Here is a 19644-nt window from a genome sequence, read left to right on the forward strand (position 1 = left end):
CAAGATTTCTCTGATTCCAGGAAAAGGCTTAGGGAATTCTTGTTTACCCCAGCATAGGCCTTTAGCTATACCTCCTGTTTTGAATGTGGTGGAAGATGTGTTTGCAGAGGCTTCCCTGAATCCTGATTCTTTGCCTCCTGCCCCAGTTAAACCGGATAGGTATTATAGGGTGCCTGAAGCTCATAAGTATCTTTTAAGAGTCCTAGGGCAGACCCAGAAACTGTCTCTCAGGGGCCTAAAGGTGTGAAGGCCTCAGTTGTTAAAAATCCTGTCCCTCCTGATAAAGAGGCAAGGGCTTTGGATAGATGGGGAAAGAAAGTGTATACTTCTTCCACTTTAGCCATGAGGCGTTGAATTGTCAGTTTCACATGTTAAAATATCAGAATTATCTTCTTTCACAGTTGAAATCTAAGGTGGATGCTCTGGCTGAAGGTATTGAGTGTAAAGAGTTGCAGGATTTAGTTCATGTGTCTGAACAGGTGGGTAAACATTCCTTGCAGTGTGGTTTTGATGCTGTGCAGGCCTCCTCCAGGGTGGCTGCCACTGGTTCTGTTCTTCGTAGGCACGCCTGGCTGAGAGATCAGAATTTAGCTGAGCATGTTAAGACAAGGATTTTGGATGCTCCTTTACAGTCTGATGTGTTGTTTGGTTCGCCTGTGGAAGCAGTTTTGAAGAAAATGGAGGACAAGGCTAAGTCTATGCAAACTGTTAAAGATTTTTTGCAGGTGCAGCCTCCAAGTTTAGTAGAAATTGGCCTACTAAGGGATGGACTTATCCTGCTTATGATTCCCAGTCTAGGGGTAGGTCTAGACGTGGTAGGGGCAGAGCTCAGAGTTCTTTTAGGCCTAGGACAGGGAGTTCCCCTGCTCAGACTTCTGGTGAAGGCAGGGGTCAGTCCTTTCGTAAGCAGACCCAATGACCTGCCTTTTCAGCTGCCAGTACGTTCTTGCCTGGCAGCACCCTTGGGAGGAAGGCTGTCTCTTTTCAAAGAAAATTGGGATTTAATTACCCAAGACAGATGGGTTCTGGATATTATTCACCACGGTTACAGGTTTTATTTCCATACCTTGCCTCCTTTCAAAGGCATGCCAGACATTCCTCCTCTTCAAAGAACAGAGGCTCACAAGCAAATTTCTCTGTTGCTCCAAATAGGGGCCATTCAGTCAGTTCCTGTGCCAGAAAGGGGCCTAGGATTTTATTCTCGCCTGTTCCTAGTACCAAAGAAGGGGAACACGTGGAGACCAATTCTGGATTTATCTATCCTCAACACTTATCTGGACATTCCCAAGTTCAAAATGTTGGCGTTACAACAGCTTTTACCTCTACTGGGCAAAGATCACTGGATGGTAACTTTAGATCTCAAGGAAGCTTACCTTCATGTGCCAATAAGACTAAGTTGCAGGAAGTATCTGCGTTTTCGAGCTGGAAATTCTCATTATCAGTTCTCTGCATTGCCCTTTGGCTTATCTACTGCCCAGAGTATTCACAAAGGTTCTGGCTCCAGTGATAGCTTACTTCAGGCTAAAAGGAATCCAAATCTATCCTTACTTGGACGACTGCTTGATTCTGGCTCAAGAAAAAGAAGATCTTCTACAGCATCTGGAATATGTCATAGCAGTGCTAAGATGCCTAGGGTATTCTGTGAACGAAATAAAGTCCAGTCTAGTACCCTCTCAAGACATGTGCTTTCTGGGTGTGAGACTGAATACAGCAGCCCAGATGGCCTTTTTAACCCCGGACAAACAAAAGAATCTTTCCAGTTACTTCCATCATCTATCTCTTCAGTCCGGGCTGACTGCAAGGACAGTCCTTCAAGCCTTAGGGTTCATGGCATCTTGTATTCTGGTGCTTCCCAATGCCAAACTGCATATGAGGAAGCTACAATGGTATCTCAAAATCTGTGGACACAGCACTGCCAGGATTTGGACACTGTCATTCAAATAATACCTTGCATTCAAAAGGAATTTTTGTGGTGGGCTCAGGAATGTCACCTAAACAAGGGACTCTCTGTGACCCGGCCAGAGGCAAGTCAGATTCTAACGACAGATGCCTCAGATATTGCTTGGGGAGCTCATCTAAATGGAAAGTGGATACAAGACAAGTGGCCTGCCAGACTACAGCATCTACATATCAACATGAAAGAGATGTTAGCAGTTCAGTTTGCATTAATTGCTTTCAAGGAGTTACTTCTTCCAGGGCAGGTGTTGATTCTAACAGACAACACAACTGTCATGTGGTACATCAACAAACAAGTGGGAACACATTCTTACCCATTGTGCAGACAAGCAATGATTTTATGGGAGACTGCGCTCAGTCTGCAACTCACTCTTCAGGCAAGGTTTCTGCCGGGAGCACAGAACTCCTTAGCAGATGTATTAAGCAGACAAATCATGGATCCCCACGAGTGGAAACTGGATCTTCATGTATTTCAAAATTGACAGTGTCATGGGGAACTCCAGACATAGATCTGTTCGCTTCTCCACTAAACCACCAGCTGCCAAAGTTTTGCACGAAGGGATTTCATCACACAGCTTGGAAAGTGGATGCTCTTTCTTTCAGTTGGAAAAATCTTCATGTGTATGCCTTTCCACCTCTGCCTCTTCTTCCAAAGGTGCTTCTAAAGGTCAGACAAGACAAGCCAAGGATGATTTTAATAGCTCCAGATTGGCCTCAGCAGCACTGGTACCCATTACTGAGGAGTCTGGTAAGGAAGCCTCCATGGCCTTTACCCTTGATTCCACACCTATTGTCTCAGAGGGGCGGTCATCTGCTCAATGTCAAGCTTCAAACTCTTCATCTAACAGCCTGGCATATTCTGTTTTGAAAGACAGCAGGTCTCAACTTCCTCAACAAGTTTTAAATGTGATTATGGAAGCCAGAAGACCTAGTACACGGAAAGTGTACGCAGAAAAATGGAAGAGATTTTTATTTTGGACTGCAGCAAAGAATTTGGAGATTTCAGAGCCTAATTTGAGTGTGGCTCTTCAATATCTTACTGAGTTATTGGACAAAGGTTTGTCTTTCTCTTCCATTAAGATTCATGCTGCAGCAATTTCAGCTCACTATGATTGTGACCCACCATTGTTTTCACATCCTTTGTTCAAGCAATTTCTTAGAGGAGCAAAGAATATAAGACCCCCACGTAGAGCTCCTACTCCTGCTTGGGATCTCAATTTTGTGTTGGAGAAACTTACTCTACAACCTTTTGAGCCTGCGGCTACTGCTGAATTGAAATACTTGTCATGGAAGACTGCTTTTTTGTTGGCCATTACTTCTGCAAGAAGGGTTTCTGAGTTACAGGCCCTTATGGCAGTGGAGCCTTTTTTGATTTTTCATAAGGATAGGGTATCTTTACGTACTAATCCTTCCTTTATGCCTAAGGTGGTTTCTAGTGTGGCTTTAAACCAAACTATTCATTTGCCTACCTTTTATGCAGATCCCCAAAATAAAGGGGAAAAGATTTTGCACACTTTAGATGTACACAGGCTATTGCATTATTATTTGAGCAGGACTAAGGATTTTAGGCAGTCTCAGCAGTTGTTTGTTTCTTTTGCTTTGAGTTCAAAGGGCAAGCCTGTGTCAAAACAAACTATTTCTAGGTGGATTGGGTGTTGCATTACATTTTGTTATTCCCATCATGGCAAGGAGATTCCAGCTGGGATTAGGCCTCATTCCACTAGGGCTACTGCCACTTCCACAGCATTTCTTAGGGGGGTGGCAACTAAGGATATTTTGGAGGCAGCTACTTGGAGTTCAGTGCATACTTTCTCTAAGCATTATCACCTTCCTCTCTACTCTAAATCTAGGGCTGGTTTTGCCACAGCTATTTTGCAAGGCATGTTGTCAGTTCCTGCTTCCTTATGATTTGCCAGCCTCCCTTACCTCTGCTTTGGGATTCTACCCAATAGTTAGGACTGCAGCAATGTGGAATGAAGAACATAGTACAGTTTTGTACCTACCATAAATGTAGATGTTCGAGGATCCACATTGCTGCAGTCCAATTTCCCCTCCCTCCTTCCCCTCTGTGTTTAGGGGTGGTTGTGTAGGTGAGGTTATATTCTGCTAATTGTGTATATATTGTATATATATTTTTGGTGCAGGTATTTTGGGAGTTTTGTTTTGGCCTTATCTTTTCAGGGTCTTCTGACATCTGGGGCAAGAAAAGACTGAGGATATGACGTCGGTCATGCGCATTAGTACCCTGACGTACTGACGTCAGTCTAATGCGCCCTGACCGACGTCAGCCATATACTTTGGTATTCGGGCCGACTGGACAGCGGACTACCCAATAGTTAGGACTGCAGCAATGTGGATCCTCGAACATCTACATTTATGGTAGGTACAAAACTGTACTTTTTGGTTATGGAAACTGGAGTGGGAGGGGTCAAAAAGTAATAACTGTGTTATCTTGGTCAACAAATGCAGAATAATTAAGTTAGTACTGACTATGATGGTTCCAAAGTCTTTTACAGAAGCCTTTTTCTTTGAGTCACAAATCTATACTAATATGAGACATTGACATTGCAGGTAGGCAAATCCACAAACCCAACATCCCCTTGTGGTGGGAGTTGTTCACCACCCAGTCTTAAATATTGTAAATCTAAGATCGTAGAGCTTTGGAGAAAAGAAAAAAACTTGTCTTCCCCACAGCTGATCCTCTTTCCTGATGTTATGCTGTGCACCTTTGGTTTACTAGTATTTAAGGGAAGCGTAGTGAGCACCTCTCTCAGTTTATGTGAGGCATATGGGCTGCACACTGTGCCACTAAAGCTATCAGACTGGTATAATATTATAGTATGCTTTAGTTTCAGTTTCAGTGAAAAGCAGAATAAGTTATTTTCACTGAGTTGTGATTCAGTTATATATTCTTGTATAAATTGCCTTGAATCTGAATAAGATTAATTTAAAATATTATTTCACTTATTCCAAGGTGTGTTGTATTCATATAAATATATACATACATGCAGGTTTATTGTCATTGTCTTTGTATTCAGTTCATCTAAAATGTTAATATCAAAGCCACAGATTTGAAGACCATATAGTCAATTTTCAAATTAGTCTGAAAGTAGAATTTTCAATATTGAAATCATAGCTCCTGTAAACTATGATTGTTTCTTGTACTTACTAAGTTTAAGATCATTGTACCTTGAAGTAGGGGAAATATTCAGCTATACCACAATGCCAGACATGTTTCACTTCATTCCCTTATTTGCTTCTAGACTATGTCAGTTAGACATTGTGGTCTTCATGTATTATGATCATTACACATTGCCATCTTAAGATAGTGCATTTTGATATGACCCTGTTAGGTAAAGTGTCACAATTTGGTGTTCATGCTTTGTCGAGTGATTCATTTGATGAAGTATGCAATTTCATATGTGAGATAAGTGGAGTGAATGGTAATGCCATAACTTTAATTTTTCATGAATGTTTCAGCATTGGAGTTGTGCGAGCATGTGTCTGCACGAGATTGTTTGCAGGTTAGGGTTAGAGTAAGGGCTATGGATAGGGATATATGTGTCTATGTGCTTTGGTATTTCTATGAAGTGTGTGTGTGTGTTTGTATTTTGTTGATGTCTTGTTTAGTGGTACTTTTAGGGAAAGGGTGCTTAGCATCTTAATGTGCAGAGTTGAGGTTATTTGCAGAGGTAGGGGTAAAGTCAGCACACCAGTAAGTCCTAATCATAACCTTAGCCCTTACATACGCACACTCACACAAATGCACTTACACTTTTATTTTTATTTTATGATGATAATGCTGTCTTCAGATGTTGAGAATTCATTCCAGCAGTTGGTGCAGAGGGTTAAGGTTTTGAGTTGTATATCCTGTGATACCGTATCTGCTTCTCCATTTTTATCTTCCAAAATATGGAATGACTGGTAATGCTACCATTTTGATTTAAGAACTGCATCTCTCCCTACCCCTTCCCAACACATCTACCATTAGATTTAACAATATAAAGAAACTGCACCAAAGTTTTCATCTGTTAAATTTTTATATGAGATGATGATGGAGTCTTTTTTTTTTGTGCTGCCACCCTACTCCTAAGTTTTCACTAAACTTTACTGGTACATTACCTGGCAAAGAGCAGTCCACTGAATTTTGAATATGTGTGATGTGACAATAACTCCGTTATATCTGGTTCTTCTAGTCTGAATGTGTTTCTATATTGTCTATACCTTTTTCACTAGGGAAGACCACAGCTTTAAAGGTATAATTCTCTATATGGCAATATATATTGTTAGATTATTGAAATTAGCAGTCTCTCATCCAGTCATCATCAGTGTCACTAAGAAGTTACTGAAATAATCATTAATTCTTTATGCATGTTTAATAGTGAGATATAATGCCTGTTAAGATCTAACAGTAGGACCTTCCTTGGTGAGTCAGAGATTGTGGCAGTGATCGGATTCATCCTCTTCACATTTCACAGTGCTGCACTTTTTTAAAAGACATTTCTTGGGAGCATGGATACACAATAATAACACATGCAGTTCCAAACCTGTCTCAGGATTGAGCATTTAGATGTGATCCTGTTATATAAAGTTTCACAATTTTGAGTGTATGCTTTACCGAGTGCTTCAGCTGCCAAAAGCATACAATTTCATGTGTCCACTCATTGAGAAACTCTTAGTCGAGTTTTTCTTGTCACTTATCTGGTAAACAAGCTTGTAGAGTTGTTTTGTCCAGTACTGTCATGGAGAAGAGGGAGCTGTTCCCTTTATAGAAATTGGAATTCTTTGCACGCAGGTTAGACTGTTTTCCTTCCAATACGATAGTGTGGTTTCAGATTTAGTGTGTATATAAGTAGCAGTGAGTGTATAATCCCCACATACATCATGTAGAGGTTACCTCCCTAAAAATCTTTATTTCTTCTGAGGTTTTTTTTCTGCTTGTCATCTGTTTGATAATAGCTTGGGATGTGATATCAAAATGGCTTTTTTGATGGGCCATGCCTGTCAGCGCTGTCAACTTTGGATGACATCAAAGTACTTTTGATTGTATGAGAATGTCCTGCCCTTGAATTTGCTAGTGGTCACTAGTTAATGAGGGAGAAGAATGAAACAAAACTCTGCCGTAAGTTTCAGTGATCTAGTCTAGTGCAGCGAAAATTGAGGGAGAAGCTGTTTCACCTCGGTCCAGGGTGGGTGATGGCGTTTGACAGTTCCTCACTCTGTGTTCTCTAGGAGGGCCCCATGTATCACACTAGCACTCAGCCACAGCACAGGTAGGCTGTGGTTAAGCTTTCTAAAGTTCATTTCAAAATGTGCGCACCTTTCCCTTCAGGTGCAAAGATTGCCTTTGACCAGCAAATTTTCTAGATCATTCCCATCCTCTGATTTAAACGATTGAAAAAAGGCCCAGAAGAGATGCATTCCACCTTCCACATGTAGACATCAGTTATCCCTGATTAATTGGCTAGAGCTTACAGTCAACACTCCTGATACCAGGGAGCAATGTCTAGAGTTACTCAGATTGAGATCACGGTAACCAAGCATGAGAACTCCTTTCTACGATCACAAAGTCTAGTGGCCCAGGATGAAGGGTTGCACTGGGTTTGTGCCTGGATGGCAAATAGATTTTTAAGTTATGGTGGGAATGTGACTTATGGTTGCATATATTCACCCTTAGGGCATATGGCCTGATGCCAGTCTATTCTCAGTGCAGGCCAATCATGCCACTGCTGTATCTTTGGCAAATATGCTCCCAAATCATTGATACTTAACTGACCAACATCTGTTGGGTACTCATTACATGCATCCTGTTGAGTAACAGTACACAGATGTTAAAGTGGCTTTGTTGTAGGCAGTGGAGGGAGCTGACTCCAACTTAAAATTTTGTTTTTCAGGAGTATGATTACTTGGAGTTCATTATGTCCAAGATGGAAAATAACTGTAACTCCATTCCATCCTTCATCTCCCCTCTGTAAGAGCTTTGTTTTTGGAGTAACCTTTAGGCTCATGAGATCCTCCATGGCGTTGCCCTTGGACACTCTTTCCACCCCCCCCACCCCGAAATGCTTTAATGTGGATCTAGGAGAAGGCGGAACCTTGATTTATTGCCCTATGGAACCAGTTATCAGGGACATCATTCATGTAGCCTGGAAGCACCACAACTCTGCATCTAAGGCCACAGGAAAGCAGATGTACTTTACAAGCCTTCAGTGGTAGAATTCCTTGGGCAGACATCCTTTTTAACTGTTATGTTATCTCTTTGGTCTTTCACATGGCCTAGAGGCCACACCATTCTGTCATCTTCCTACTAAAAAATCTAAAGCTCTGTCCACATATGGATAGGGAGTCTACTTATTTGCCAGATAATGGCTTGAAACCCTCAACTACTCTTATTGAATGTCCATGTTCTAGTCCTTCCAGTCACTGACGAAGCTTTCCTCCCCTCTAGAATGTGCTTTCTAGAAAAAAGTGGTCAAGTCTTGGTCTGTGGTTCCAGGAATGGGCATCCATGTAGTCACACTGCAAGTGGTTTCAGCTAAAGCCCCAGATGTAAATGTGTGGATGTGCTGGATGGCTTGGCTGAGGTTTTCCTCTCAAAAGCAGAAGTCCAGAAATTCCATGTAGGAGGCCCTTTTTAAGTGTAAAGTTTTCTTCAGACATCCCTCTTAGAACATGGGGATTGAACACTTTAAGAGGAAGCAGGCCTCCATTACTATGGAGCACTTTTACAATCCTCCTGCTCCCCATTTATCTCATCTTCTTTGAGACTTCTTCTTTAGGCTTTTCCCGGTTAGGGGTCGCCACAGCGGATCACCTGTCCGCTCATGATTGGCAGTGGAGTTTTACGGTGTCGAGTTGCCAGCCCGGCGCCCAACCTTCCACAGAAGGCACACACACACACACACACACACACACACACTCAGGGCCAATTTAGAGTGTCTAGTCCACCTACAGCATGTCTTTGGGATGTGGGAGGAAACCGGAGCACCCGGAGGAAACCCACACGACCACAGGGAGGACGTGCAGACTCCAGACAGAAGACACCACAGCCGAGGATCGAACTGGAGAACCTCTTGCTGTGAGGCGGCAACGCTAACCGCTGCACCACCACAGCCACCCTATCTTATCTTCTTTGAGACTAAGCCAACTTTAAGATCAGAAAACTCCTCCTTACAGAGGGAGGAAGTTATCATATGGCAGCCAAATTGTCCAAGAGCATGAACTACAACTGCAGTCACAACAGTCTTGACTGTGGTTTGGGGCTGGCTGTAGGGGGTGTTTCTATGAGTCTGACCTTTCTTGAGGAGCCATCACAAAGGCTGCTAGGTCTTGAACATGATCATTGTTGACCACATCTTAAAAATCTCAAGTCCTTCCCAGAAGGTACCATGCATCATCTTCAGAGCTCTTGTACCAAATCCAAATGATACCCTTGAAAGGAAAGAGTCATATAGATAGTGCTTTGCTGGGAACAAGGCCTGTCTTTGTTTGGTTCTGGTTCTAAAGGGAACAAAAGTGTGCTCATAATAAGAATCTGTGTTGCTTTATTTTTTTAATTGTTAGTTAACTGGGTAAGTGGCTGACCCAAAGGCATTTTTTAACCACAGCCGAGGCTCAAAGAACAAACAAGACAATATCACAAATGCAAAGGTACATAGTATAAACACAGTACATAATATTCAAGTAATATAGTTATAATATGTACTAATCTAATTATACACATGCACGCGTTTGACACTAATAGGTGTTTAAATATGTCAGACAGAATATCTGAAAAAATTGTACTTCTTTTCAGCAAAGATGTGTTCCTTTATTTATTTATTTTGAAGGTTAGAAGAGGCTGTGCTCCCTTTTCAGGTATAGAGGTGGATTATTTCAGTAGTTGCCATTTGTAATGCTTGGGAGTTGGTTGCCGGGGAACATCCATCCTAAAGCCCGACTCCCAGAGGTTTGCACATACCCAGAGCACAGCTCGTCTTATTGTTATATCCAGGATGTCAGTAGAGTTTGCAGTAGGAAGGGTGGGCATCCCATGCTGTAATCTTTTTAGATGCACAGACACATCAGTAGTCAATGTGCTGCTTTAATCCAAGTGATTTCCAGGGCCCTGGGTAAGTACCTTGACTGGAAAGTTTTCATCTTTTGCTAATAACTACTGTGTTCTCCGTAATCTTATTCTGTTGTACTTTTGGAGGTTTTTCAAAGTCCAATGTCATCCCACGGAAAAATCACCAACAAATTTGCGTGCAGGAGACAGGCTTCACTAAAGGACTATCACGTTCTCTGTTTTTACATCTTAGATAAAAACCGTAAGGTGTCATGTGACCACTGTGCTCTATTAAATAAGGCTTTACAGGCATTCCTTGACCAGAAAAGTCTTCTTCATTTATGGCTAAGATGTGGCCAATACAAATTACAGGAGAAGGAAAATGCAGAATTGTGCAGTATAGAACAACGTGCTATCATCACTCAAACTTTGTATCTCGTTTCTATGAACAGAAAGATATTGTTGTATACTTGAGGTATGAATTTCAAGTCTTCTAACAGCTGAACAGAGAGGGTCTATCCTGATAAGAAGTAGTAAATATATAGAAGGCCATTTAATGCTTAGATGTATTTTCAGAGTAGCTTTAAAATCACTGAGAATGGTTACCAAATTAGGTGCCAGATGTTCATTGCTATTTATTGATTGCAGAAATAGTGTTTGCTGTGTGGTTGGCAGCACAGTTGTGGCAGGGCTAGGTATAGTCATATAGTTGTTGTGTACATTAGCAGTGGGAACAAGCTGTATTTAGTGCAGGAGCTTCTAAGCAAGAAGTGCCAGATGACAGCTAGTGATGGAGATGAGCCTAATCGTTGACCCGCCATGGACGGGGCCCTTGGAGAAGAAACTGATACAGTAAGAAAGTAAATTATTTTTTCTGTAGGGCCTACAGAGAGATCTACATATCTAGCTACTTATTTTACAGTTTAATTCATTCATTGTCCATGGTCTGTTGTGTTTTACAGAACTCTGAACATAGTTTGAGTAAAAAAGTAAAGGTAAAGATGGAAAATCCGGACATTCTGGAACTTTGCCACTCTGTGCCATTGGAGGTCGTTAACTTTGGTAATATTTTTTTTCTTACAGTTTAATAGTTAAACTTTTATATTCCTCTACTTGCTGAATTTTTATTAGGAGTTACTTCTAGACTTCTCAAGAGTTGTCCCTTTTACTTAATGTTTCACTCTTCTTGCATAGACATATTGGTGCCAGAGCCATGGCCTCAAGCTAAACGCCAAAAAGTGTATAGTCATCCCCTTTGGCAAAAACAAAGTGCCCCCAAATTACCACATAGGTGGTAATCCATTAAGTACAGAAGAAGTAATTAGGGACCTGGGGACCCAAGTTGAGAGCAATCTCTCATTTGACAACCACGTGGCCAAAGTGGTTAGAAAAACATTTTACATAGCCCACCTAATCATGAAGGGATTCACATCTAGATCAGGGGAGGTCATCATGCCTCTTTACTCATCCCTCATCAGGCCCATAATTGAGTACAATGCCCATTTTGGGATGTACCTTACCAGACACCTGCAGCAACTGGAAAGACCCCAAAAGTACCTCACCAAGAGGATCAAAGGGCTCAAACAGATGCCATATGCTGCCCGGTTAAAGAAACTCCAGCTCTACTCAGTGGCATACCGCCTGCTAAGAGGCAATCTGTGCCTGACATATAAGCCATGTCCAACCGGAATTAATGGACATGCTGCACCTCAGAAAATCCAAATCCCATCAAGCCACGTGCTCGAGAGACTTGAACCTCAGCACAGAAATAAATAGGACATGCTGGAGGGACAGATTCATAACCCAGAGGCTCCCTTCACTCTGGAATAAAATCCCAGTCCAGGTTAGGCAGAGTCCCTCATTGACTCTCTTCAAGAGGAATCTTGATGAGTGGATGGGAGATCGTAGGTTTACCCCGGGTATCACTTCTGTGTCACTGTTAGACAGAGGCACAGTATACTAACCTCGAAAAAGGCATTGCAAAATTAATTTAAAATGGGTGGCGAAAGCCAAACACACTCTGGCTAGGCTTATAAATGCCCTAGGGCAGATAGCCTAGTATGAACCTATGAATATCTCACGTACTAGCCTAGTTCCCTTTAACTAATTATACTGCAGCTGCCATGAAGTTAGCTCTTGTTTTTTGTAAGTCGTACAGTGGTTACTACACCACTGATATGCATTATTCATGGTCAGTACACTTCTGGTCTGCATCATTTAGGTATTTTATTCCTATTCCACCTGCTGAGCAGGAATGTCCAAATGGAAAATTTTAATTTGAACTAGAGTCTTGGGGAAAAGCTCCAAATAAATAAAAACCTAGTTAGGCATAAGTAGACATGCACATGTGAAAGACATTACTAATTGTACTTGCACATAAATTGAAAAGTTTTAATGTAGAGTAATCTAATGCAGCAAATATTTTCTTACAAAAAAAAAAACAAGCAGTAAGGCATGACAGGAAGTGTGTGTGTGTGTGTGTGTGTGTGTGTGTGTGTGTGTGTGTGTGTGTGTGTGATAATGTTGTGTCTGCTGGATGAAGCTTGAGGCAAAGCAGAGTAATTCCTCCTTGCTAAACTTAACATTGCTGGGGTGTGTTTTTGATATTACAGTGTACAGTTTAATTAAGTTCTTTATGTGTACAACTGTATTGTTCTTGCTGTATTTCTTTATTTTATTTTTTTTCATTTACTGTAAGTAGACTATTTTTTCAGGTCCTGCATTAGTACTCTACTTGCATAAAGAATTGTTAGTGTTGTAATACTTTTCGCACTTTTTTACAAATTGCAGATGATAGATTCAGCCTACAGTATGAATGTTTTAAATGAATTTCAGAAAACTGCAGTAAAAATTAAAGTAGTTTTGTAGGTGACAGATTCAGGTTTTGAAGACTAGTGATACGCTCGCTCACATATCGCGTCTTTATCTGTGGACACTTGGGAGGATCATCATTTCACTTAACCTTACATCCTTGGGATGTGAAAGGAATTAAAATACTACACCCAAGGTTGAGAGTCCAGTGTATCCAACCTCTCACACCTCTGGGAAGGACAAAACAACAAAAAGCAAGGATAGCTCAAGGAAGGACTTTAGCAAGTAAAGCACTTTTTTGTGGGTTTTCCTGAGCTGTAGACTTCTGACCTGTGCTACCTAATAGCTAATTTTCCCTTGAATGTACCAGTCATCAGAATAAAGTGCAGGATTCCAGATGTTTTTATTAAGCAGATCTGTGATTCATCAGATGGATGAGAACTTAGGTGATAACGAAGATAAAAGAGAGTGAGATCCCCTGATTAAGTGTTTACACTGCTGTTGGACTTGCGAGTGCGTAATAGGTCTGACAGGATAGGGTCTGTTGAGGCCCTATATGCAAGGCAGAGGTCAGTGTTAGTAGCCTATCTGATACTGAGAAGAGGGACAAAACAAACATTCTGCATTGTTTTTATGATTTAGGCCCTTGTTTTTTTTTTAATGAGAATGTCTTGTGGTTGTTCAGTTGTACCAAGTTATTGGACCAGGTACATACTAAAAGGGCATTATATTCAATGATTGGACTGATCAGAACTGAGTATGGTGGCATGATTACATCCTTGGACCTGGATGGGCATATCTTTAGATATAAGCTGTGCAATGAAAAGGACTTAATTACAGTAGTGGATACATGGTGATCCAAAGACAAGTCTGATGTCTACATAGGTTCCCAGATCCCTGACTGAAGGATCAACTTTCAGGAGTGTGTTGTCAGTGAGGTGGTCACAAGGATAGTTATGATTGTGAAAGGATATTGTCATACATTTCTTGACATTTAGTTTTTGTCTATGATTTGTGTAATGCCTTCTTGGAGGATCTTGTTGTCCACTCGAGTTGATAATGGCACCAAATTTACAATCATCTACAAACTTAGCCGTGAATCCTTATCATTGCTTTGGCATCAAAGAAGTAAAAAACGAGTAACCCAAAGACTCAACCCATGGGTACACTGCTGGTAATAGGGCTTTTGGAGGAGGAGGTAGAGTGCCCATCCTAATTTCCTGGGTTCTGTTTATGAGCCAGTTTGCTATGCAGTGAGTTACATAAAGCTTTACATTTAACTTGGAGAATTTATCTATGATGCCTGAATGTGGGATGCTGTTGAATGCCTTTCTGAGGCTTAGATATGTGGCTTGTACTGATTTGTCCTTATCCATTGCTTCAGTAACCTTCTCAAAGAAGTAGACCAGGCTAAGTAGGCAGGATGTGCCCTTAATTAATCTGAACTGGCTTGGCTAAGGAGTTTATAAGTTGCTTATGTCTTTGTTTATTCATTTATTAATGATCCTTTCTGTAGCCTTTCAGATGAGTTTGGTCAGGCTCATGGGTCTGTGATTTCCCGGATCAGTTGAAACCCAACCTTTGTGCAAGGGGATGACTGTTGCTGCCCTCCATTCATCCGGCACAAAGTCTGCTTGGAAGCTGTAACAGTCCTGTTTCATGTTAAACAGTAGGCATCCTGTTATGTTATCTAGACCTTTGGATAGTGCCACTGTTCTTGGGATATTTGAGGGGGATGTATAGATGCAGGTATGTGATATGGGAGGGGAGGGGGAATTTGAGCTAAATTTGTCCGCTAACAGACTGGCTATGTCCTCGAGGTCCGAGTATGTGAAATCATTAACTATTAGATCTACTCAGTACTGTACATTCTTTCTGATGTTTCTCCTGGATCCATTTTTGTCTCTTGTCTGGCTTAGGTTGATTTGATCAGGGTCCAGAGTTTCCTGTAAATTTAACAAGAGATTGCTCTTTTTTAAGCATATTGAGCATTATGCTAAGTTTTTTTGCCCCCACTTGCTGTATTCTACAACACTGCTACCCCTGTGTCCCACATCCATGTCCAGGTCTGCCAGCCTCTCACATCACCCTTGGACTTGTTCCAGTATAGCTGTGGCTAGCTGTATCACTATCATCAGGGGGTCTCAGCCATCATCCATCAGCTGGGGGAGTTGTTATTATGACCTATCCGTTTTCCTCTCCCAGTCCCCTGCATTTATCAATACAGTGTCAGAGGGTTACTCCCCTCTTTGGTCCATGCCTCTCCATAAGGGGATTCATCGATTGCCCTTCCCCCAGGATGGGCATGTCTGACCCTTCTCGCCCACCCCTCAGACAACCTGTGCTAGTAATTGTACCCAAGTTTCCTGGGCTGTAGTTAGGGCTTTATCCCTCTGTGGCTTGGCAACAGCTCATAACGGTTTATTCTTAAATTTGGTATTGTATTTATTTTGGAGGGAGACAGATGCACCTCTGCTGCTATTTACATGTACATGGAGTTTGGTGGTAAAGGATTTCGCATAAGCAGTGGGGTCATCAAGTTGGAAGGGGATTTTGAATTCAGCCAAGTCATCGGTCAATGTTAGCAGATTACCCATTGCATAATCTCTGAATACTAAGGTATTGGATAATGCTTCTGGCTTTAGTCTTACAGTGAATGCGACTGATTTGTGGACTGATTGACAAGGGAGGAAGTAACAGCTGTTGGGGAGCAAAGCTGTCCCATAATTTTAAGGACCAAAATCAAGATTTTATCACTGTTATCAGAATATGGACCAGTTGATCTAGACTAGAGAGTTTGTATTGATGAGGTCCAGAAATTTCTGGGCATATATGTTTGAGGTTGTATAGGTCTGACAGTTAATGGGAGGTTAGTTGATGCTAAGTGAATGGTGTTTGGCTTAACACTTATGGACTTTTTACTATTTAGGTAATACTTATGGGCTGGGGGGGACATTGAAGGGGTTCTATAGTCAACTATGAAATTACAAGGAAATTTTATATCGGAAGTGGATTTGCTCAAAGTTATTATCTTGTCTTACAAGTGTGCCAAATCCAGTCCAACAAAAAGGTGAAGCAATAAAGCTCAGAGCTGTATTGATTCACCTTTTTGTTGGGCTGGATTTGGAATTCTTGGTGAACTTTTAGCCCACTTGGTAGTTATTTTGATTTACAAGTGTGGAGTGTTTTTTTATTTTAAGAGGAAGTTGAGACTTTTTTTTTTGTCATGGGGGTGCCAGGGTCTATCCTGCAAGCAACTGGGGTGAGTAACAGAGTATTTCTGTGCATAATGCCCAGAATATCAGAGGGTACATGCACACACTGACTTAGACATGCCAAGATTATCTGTGGGCAGTTTAGATGATTAGTAATACAGTTAATGGGATGTAGGAGGAAAGCAGAGTTGCTGAAAACCCACAAGTGCACAAGGAAGTTGTTCCAACAAAAATGAAATGTTCTTTCTCTCCCAAAAGGTGCAATACCTTTGACTGAACTTATGAGTGTGTTTGTTTTAAGTGATGTTAGTGGTTTTAATAGCAGACATGAGCAATGTTGATGGATGTAGATTGTATGGTTTTGTGATGAAGGCATGCTGTTTCTGGTCTTAAAACAGTGATATTGGTTTTAAATATCATCTCTACTGCTGTGCCAAAGTAGCAAGAGGTTCTCCCGTTCGATTCTCGGCTTGGGTTGGGAGTGCCTTCTGTGTGGAGTCTGCATGTCCTCCCCACGGTCGAGTGGGCGTTCGAAAGACATGCGTTGAATGGGCGTGCATCGGGCTGGCAACCCGACACCATAAAAAACAACTGCCAATCATTAGCGGACCAGAGTTCTGCTGTGGCGACCCCTAACCGGGAAAAGCCGAAAGACAAACAACAACAACATAGATGCAACAGAAGCCTAGCTGATCTTACACATTTCGTAGCTGCATTCTAATAAACATTTGGATTGCACAGCCAATGGAAAAAAATGTGTTTAATTAGATAAAGCACATGTATATGCAACACCATATGAGCTTTCACATGTAGAAACAATACTAGATGAGCTTTATGTTAAACCGCAGGCTATTTGAGTTGTACATTAGACAGAAGGACATGTTCTTTCAAGGCTTGTCTACACAGTTTAGGTAGCATGTGTCTACACGCGCCTTTGTAGATTTGTGGGTATGTAGGACACTACTGGTAGGGGATCCAAGCGCTGCTTTGGCATATGCCATGTTAGTGTTTCAGTACGTAACTGCAGTGGTTTGTCTTGCACTGGAAAGAAGGACTGCTTTGACCCTGTAGAAATGTCCTAGTTAATCCTATTTTTTTTATCTTGGTTTTGGCCAAGATGGGGTTTACATGGATGAATTTCTGAGCCATTGAAAGAGGTGTTATTAACAGTAATGAATAAAAAAAATTGACTATACTTACTGGAAGGCAAAGCTAGTACACAAAACAGCGGTGTGCCAGTTACCATAATCCTAATAAATTGTGCTGTTGTGTTCATAAAATACTGCATGCAAGACATAAATCAACACCTCCATTCCCTGACTTATGAGGAAGCAGAGTAATTTTCGTTCCCTCTTTGTTATTAAATTTATTTAAAATAATAAATTGTAGCAAATTTGAACTGTTTCCACTACAAGAGTCATGCTCAGCCATACAACCCAGTCTTTTCCATTGAAACAGTTAAAACTAGTTGGGGATGTGAAATTCTTAATCTAAAACCTGGATCAGAACCAGACAAAATTCCATCCAAGTTCCTAAAACTCTTGACATTTGCTATTATGTATCCATTATCAATAATCAGTTATTCTATTAAGGAAGATCTTATTCCATCTGTGGCTTGATGGATGTCACTGATTTCATACTTCTCCAAATAAACAACAATTGTATTGCTTGGACAGCCTTTTTAGACCTAACAAGAATGTGTGTGTGTGTGTGTGTGTGTGTGTGTGTGTGTGTGTGTGTGTGTGTGTGTGTGTGTGTGTGTGTGTGTGTGTGTGTGTGTGTGTGTGTGTGTGTGTGTGTGTGTGTATCTGCTCATGCTTCTACATCTGTTGTATGGCGTGTCAGTCAGCAGATGGCTTGTTTGTTACCTCTGTCTAGTGTGTGATGACATTAAGGGTTCCTTCAGAGCTCAGTGTTATGACCTCTTTTGCTCACATTCTTTATTAATCACATGGTAGGTCATATTGGAGCTAGTAATGCAGTTGTCCTTCTTCCTGATTCTGGTTTATCTCCAGTATTCACTAAGCTGCAGCACAGTGTCAGCTTTTAGAAACCATAATATTTGGTTATGAGTGTGCTTTAATGCTGAAAGCACTTATAAAAAAACTAGGATGGCTGCTATTAAATGTCATACTATAAAAGATAACATGATCGGATTCCACTTAATCTGACACATGTAAAAACACCTTTTTCAGTAGTTCCGCAATTCATGTATTAGGCGCCACTAAAATTGTTAGTAGTTATTTATCAGCTCAATTTGACCTCCATGAAAATTCTGTCCTGATCCAAACCAACAAAAAAGCATATGACATCATTACAGGATCAAGCATTGCATCTCCTCAGTTATTTCCTTTGCTGTTTTTACACTGCACAGCTACTTGCTTGCGTATAAGTCATCACTAATGGATAATCTTATACTAGGATAAAACTGAATTTACAGATTTGCTGCATGAAGTTTTAGAAGACTGCAGTATTTCTTTTAATCAGTAGCATAAAGTGGCTTGAACAAAGCATCACTTGCCTTAAATATCTATATGTATATGTGTGTGTGTGTGTGTGTGTGTGTGTGTGTGTGTGTGTGTGTGTGTGTGTGTGTGTATATATATGTGTGTATATATATATATATATATATATATATATATATATATATATATATATATATACATACAGCTACATTTTGCCCACAGATTAATCTGTATTCTGAAATGTCTGATAATGGCCAGCACATTAACCTGAAATACATCTCAGCAGCTCTACCCTTTGCTGGTTGCCTCATATCTATGCACATATCTTCAGGCATTGAAACAGCCTTCCAAAAAGCAACAGAAGAATCCACATTTTTTCATTTCTGTACATGGGGTTGGAGTGTCACTTCAGGAGTGACCATTACCTAGAGCCAGTGTCCATGCTCCATCTCAAAAAGACATGCATTTAAATGTCTATTAAAATCAGCATTTCACCAAACAATAAAAAATACACATGAGGTGTAACATATGGCTTCTTCTGGCTGTTTGAATTGTACATTAAGCAGAATAAAATATTCTTTTAAAGCTTGTCTACACAGTTCAGGTAGCATGCGCTTTACCTAAGTAAACCCAGTTATTTTTATTTAAAATGGAATCTTCTCTGTTGGACATGCCCAATCATCAAATATAAACAAACAGTATTTTGGAAAGGTTTTCACTTCAGGGGAATCCTTTTGATCAGGTTTCCTTTGCCCTGTGTATAATCCATAAGAGGTTTAGTTGTCACCCTTTTTTAGTCTGTGCCACAGGGTTTTGGCTCGGTAATTGGCACCTGCCATAAATGATAGTGTGATCCTGTTCATTGTTTGGTTTTACATGATTGATAATAGTACTCAGAGAACCAAGAGCAGTATCACATAAACTCACCTTAACTAATACTTCTTTCCAGCAGTATCTCCCCTCCTGGCCTCCTTTTCCTCTCAGGATATTCCATTTTCCTGCCACCCTCTGGCATAACTCCTAAAAGAGTTTTACCTTCCCTGCTCTGCTTTTGCTTTCAACTCTTTTTCCCCTTTCTTTCCTTATTCTCCCCCAGTTTTTTCTTATCTTACTCCTGACAGGTTTCCATTGTTTCTGTATACATTTCTGA

At 40.9% G+C, this 19644-nt stretch overlaps 1 protein-coding gene across 3 annotated transcripts in view; it reads left to right on the forward strand.

Annotated features, from left to right (window-relative positions):
• The window catches only part of NEIL1 (nei like DNA glycosylase 1), an 824101-nt gene that overhangs the window by 358740 nt on the left and 445717 nt on the right, over positions 1-19644 (forward strand). For all 3 annotated transcript variants that reach the window (XM_044077181.1, XM_044077184.1, XM_044077183.1), the window contains exon 5: positions 10966-11065. In XM_044077181.1, the coding sequence (XP_043933116.1) occupies positions 10966-11065 (100 nt within the window). The remainder of the gene's footprint in view (positions 1-10965; positions 11066-19644) is intronic.

Source organism: Protopterus annectens, chromosome 7.part0 (assembly GCF_019279795.1).
Source record: "Protopterus annectens isolate FY-2018-M chromosome 7.part0, PAN1.0, whole genome shotgun sequence".
Taxonomy (NCBI): domain Eukaryota; kingdom Metazoa; phylum Chordata; order Ceratodontiformes; family Protopteridae; genus Protopterus; species Protopterus annectens.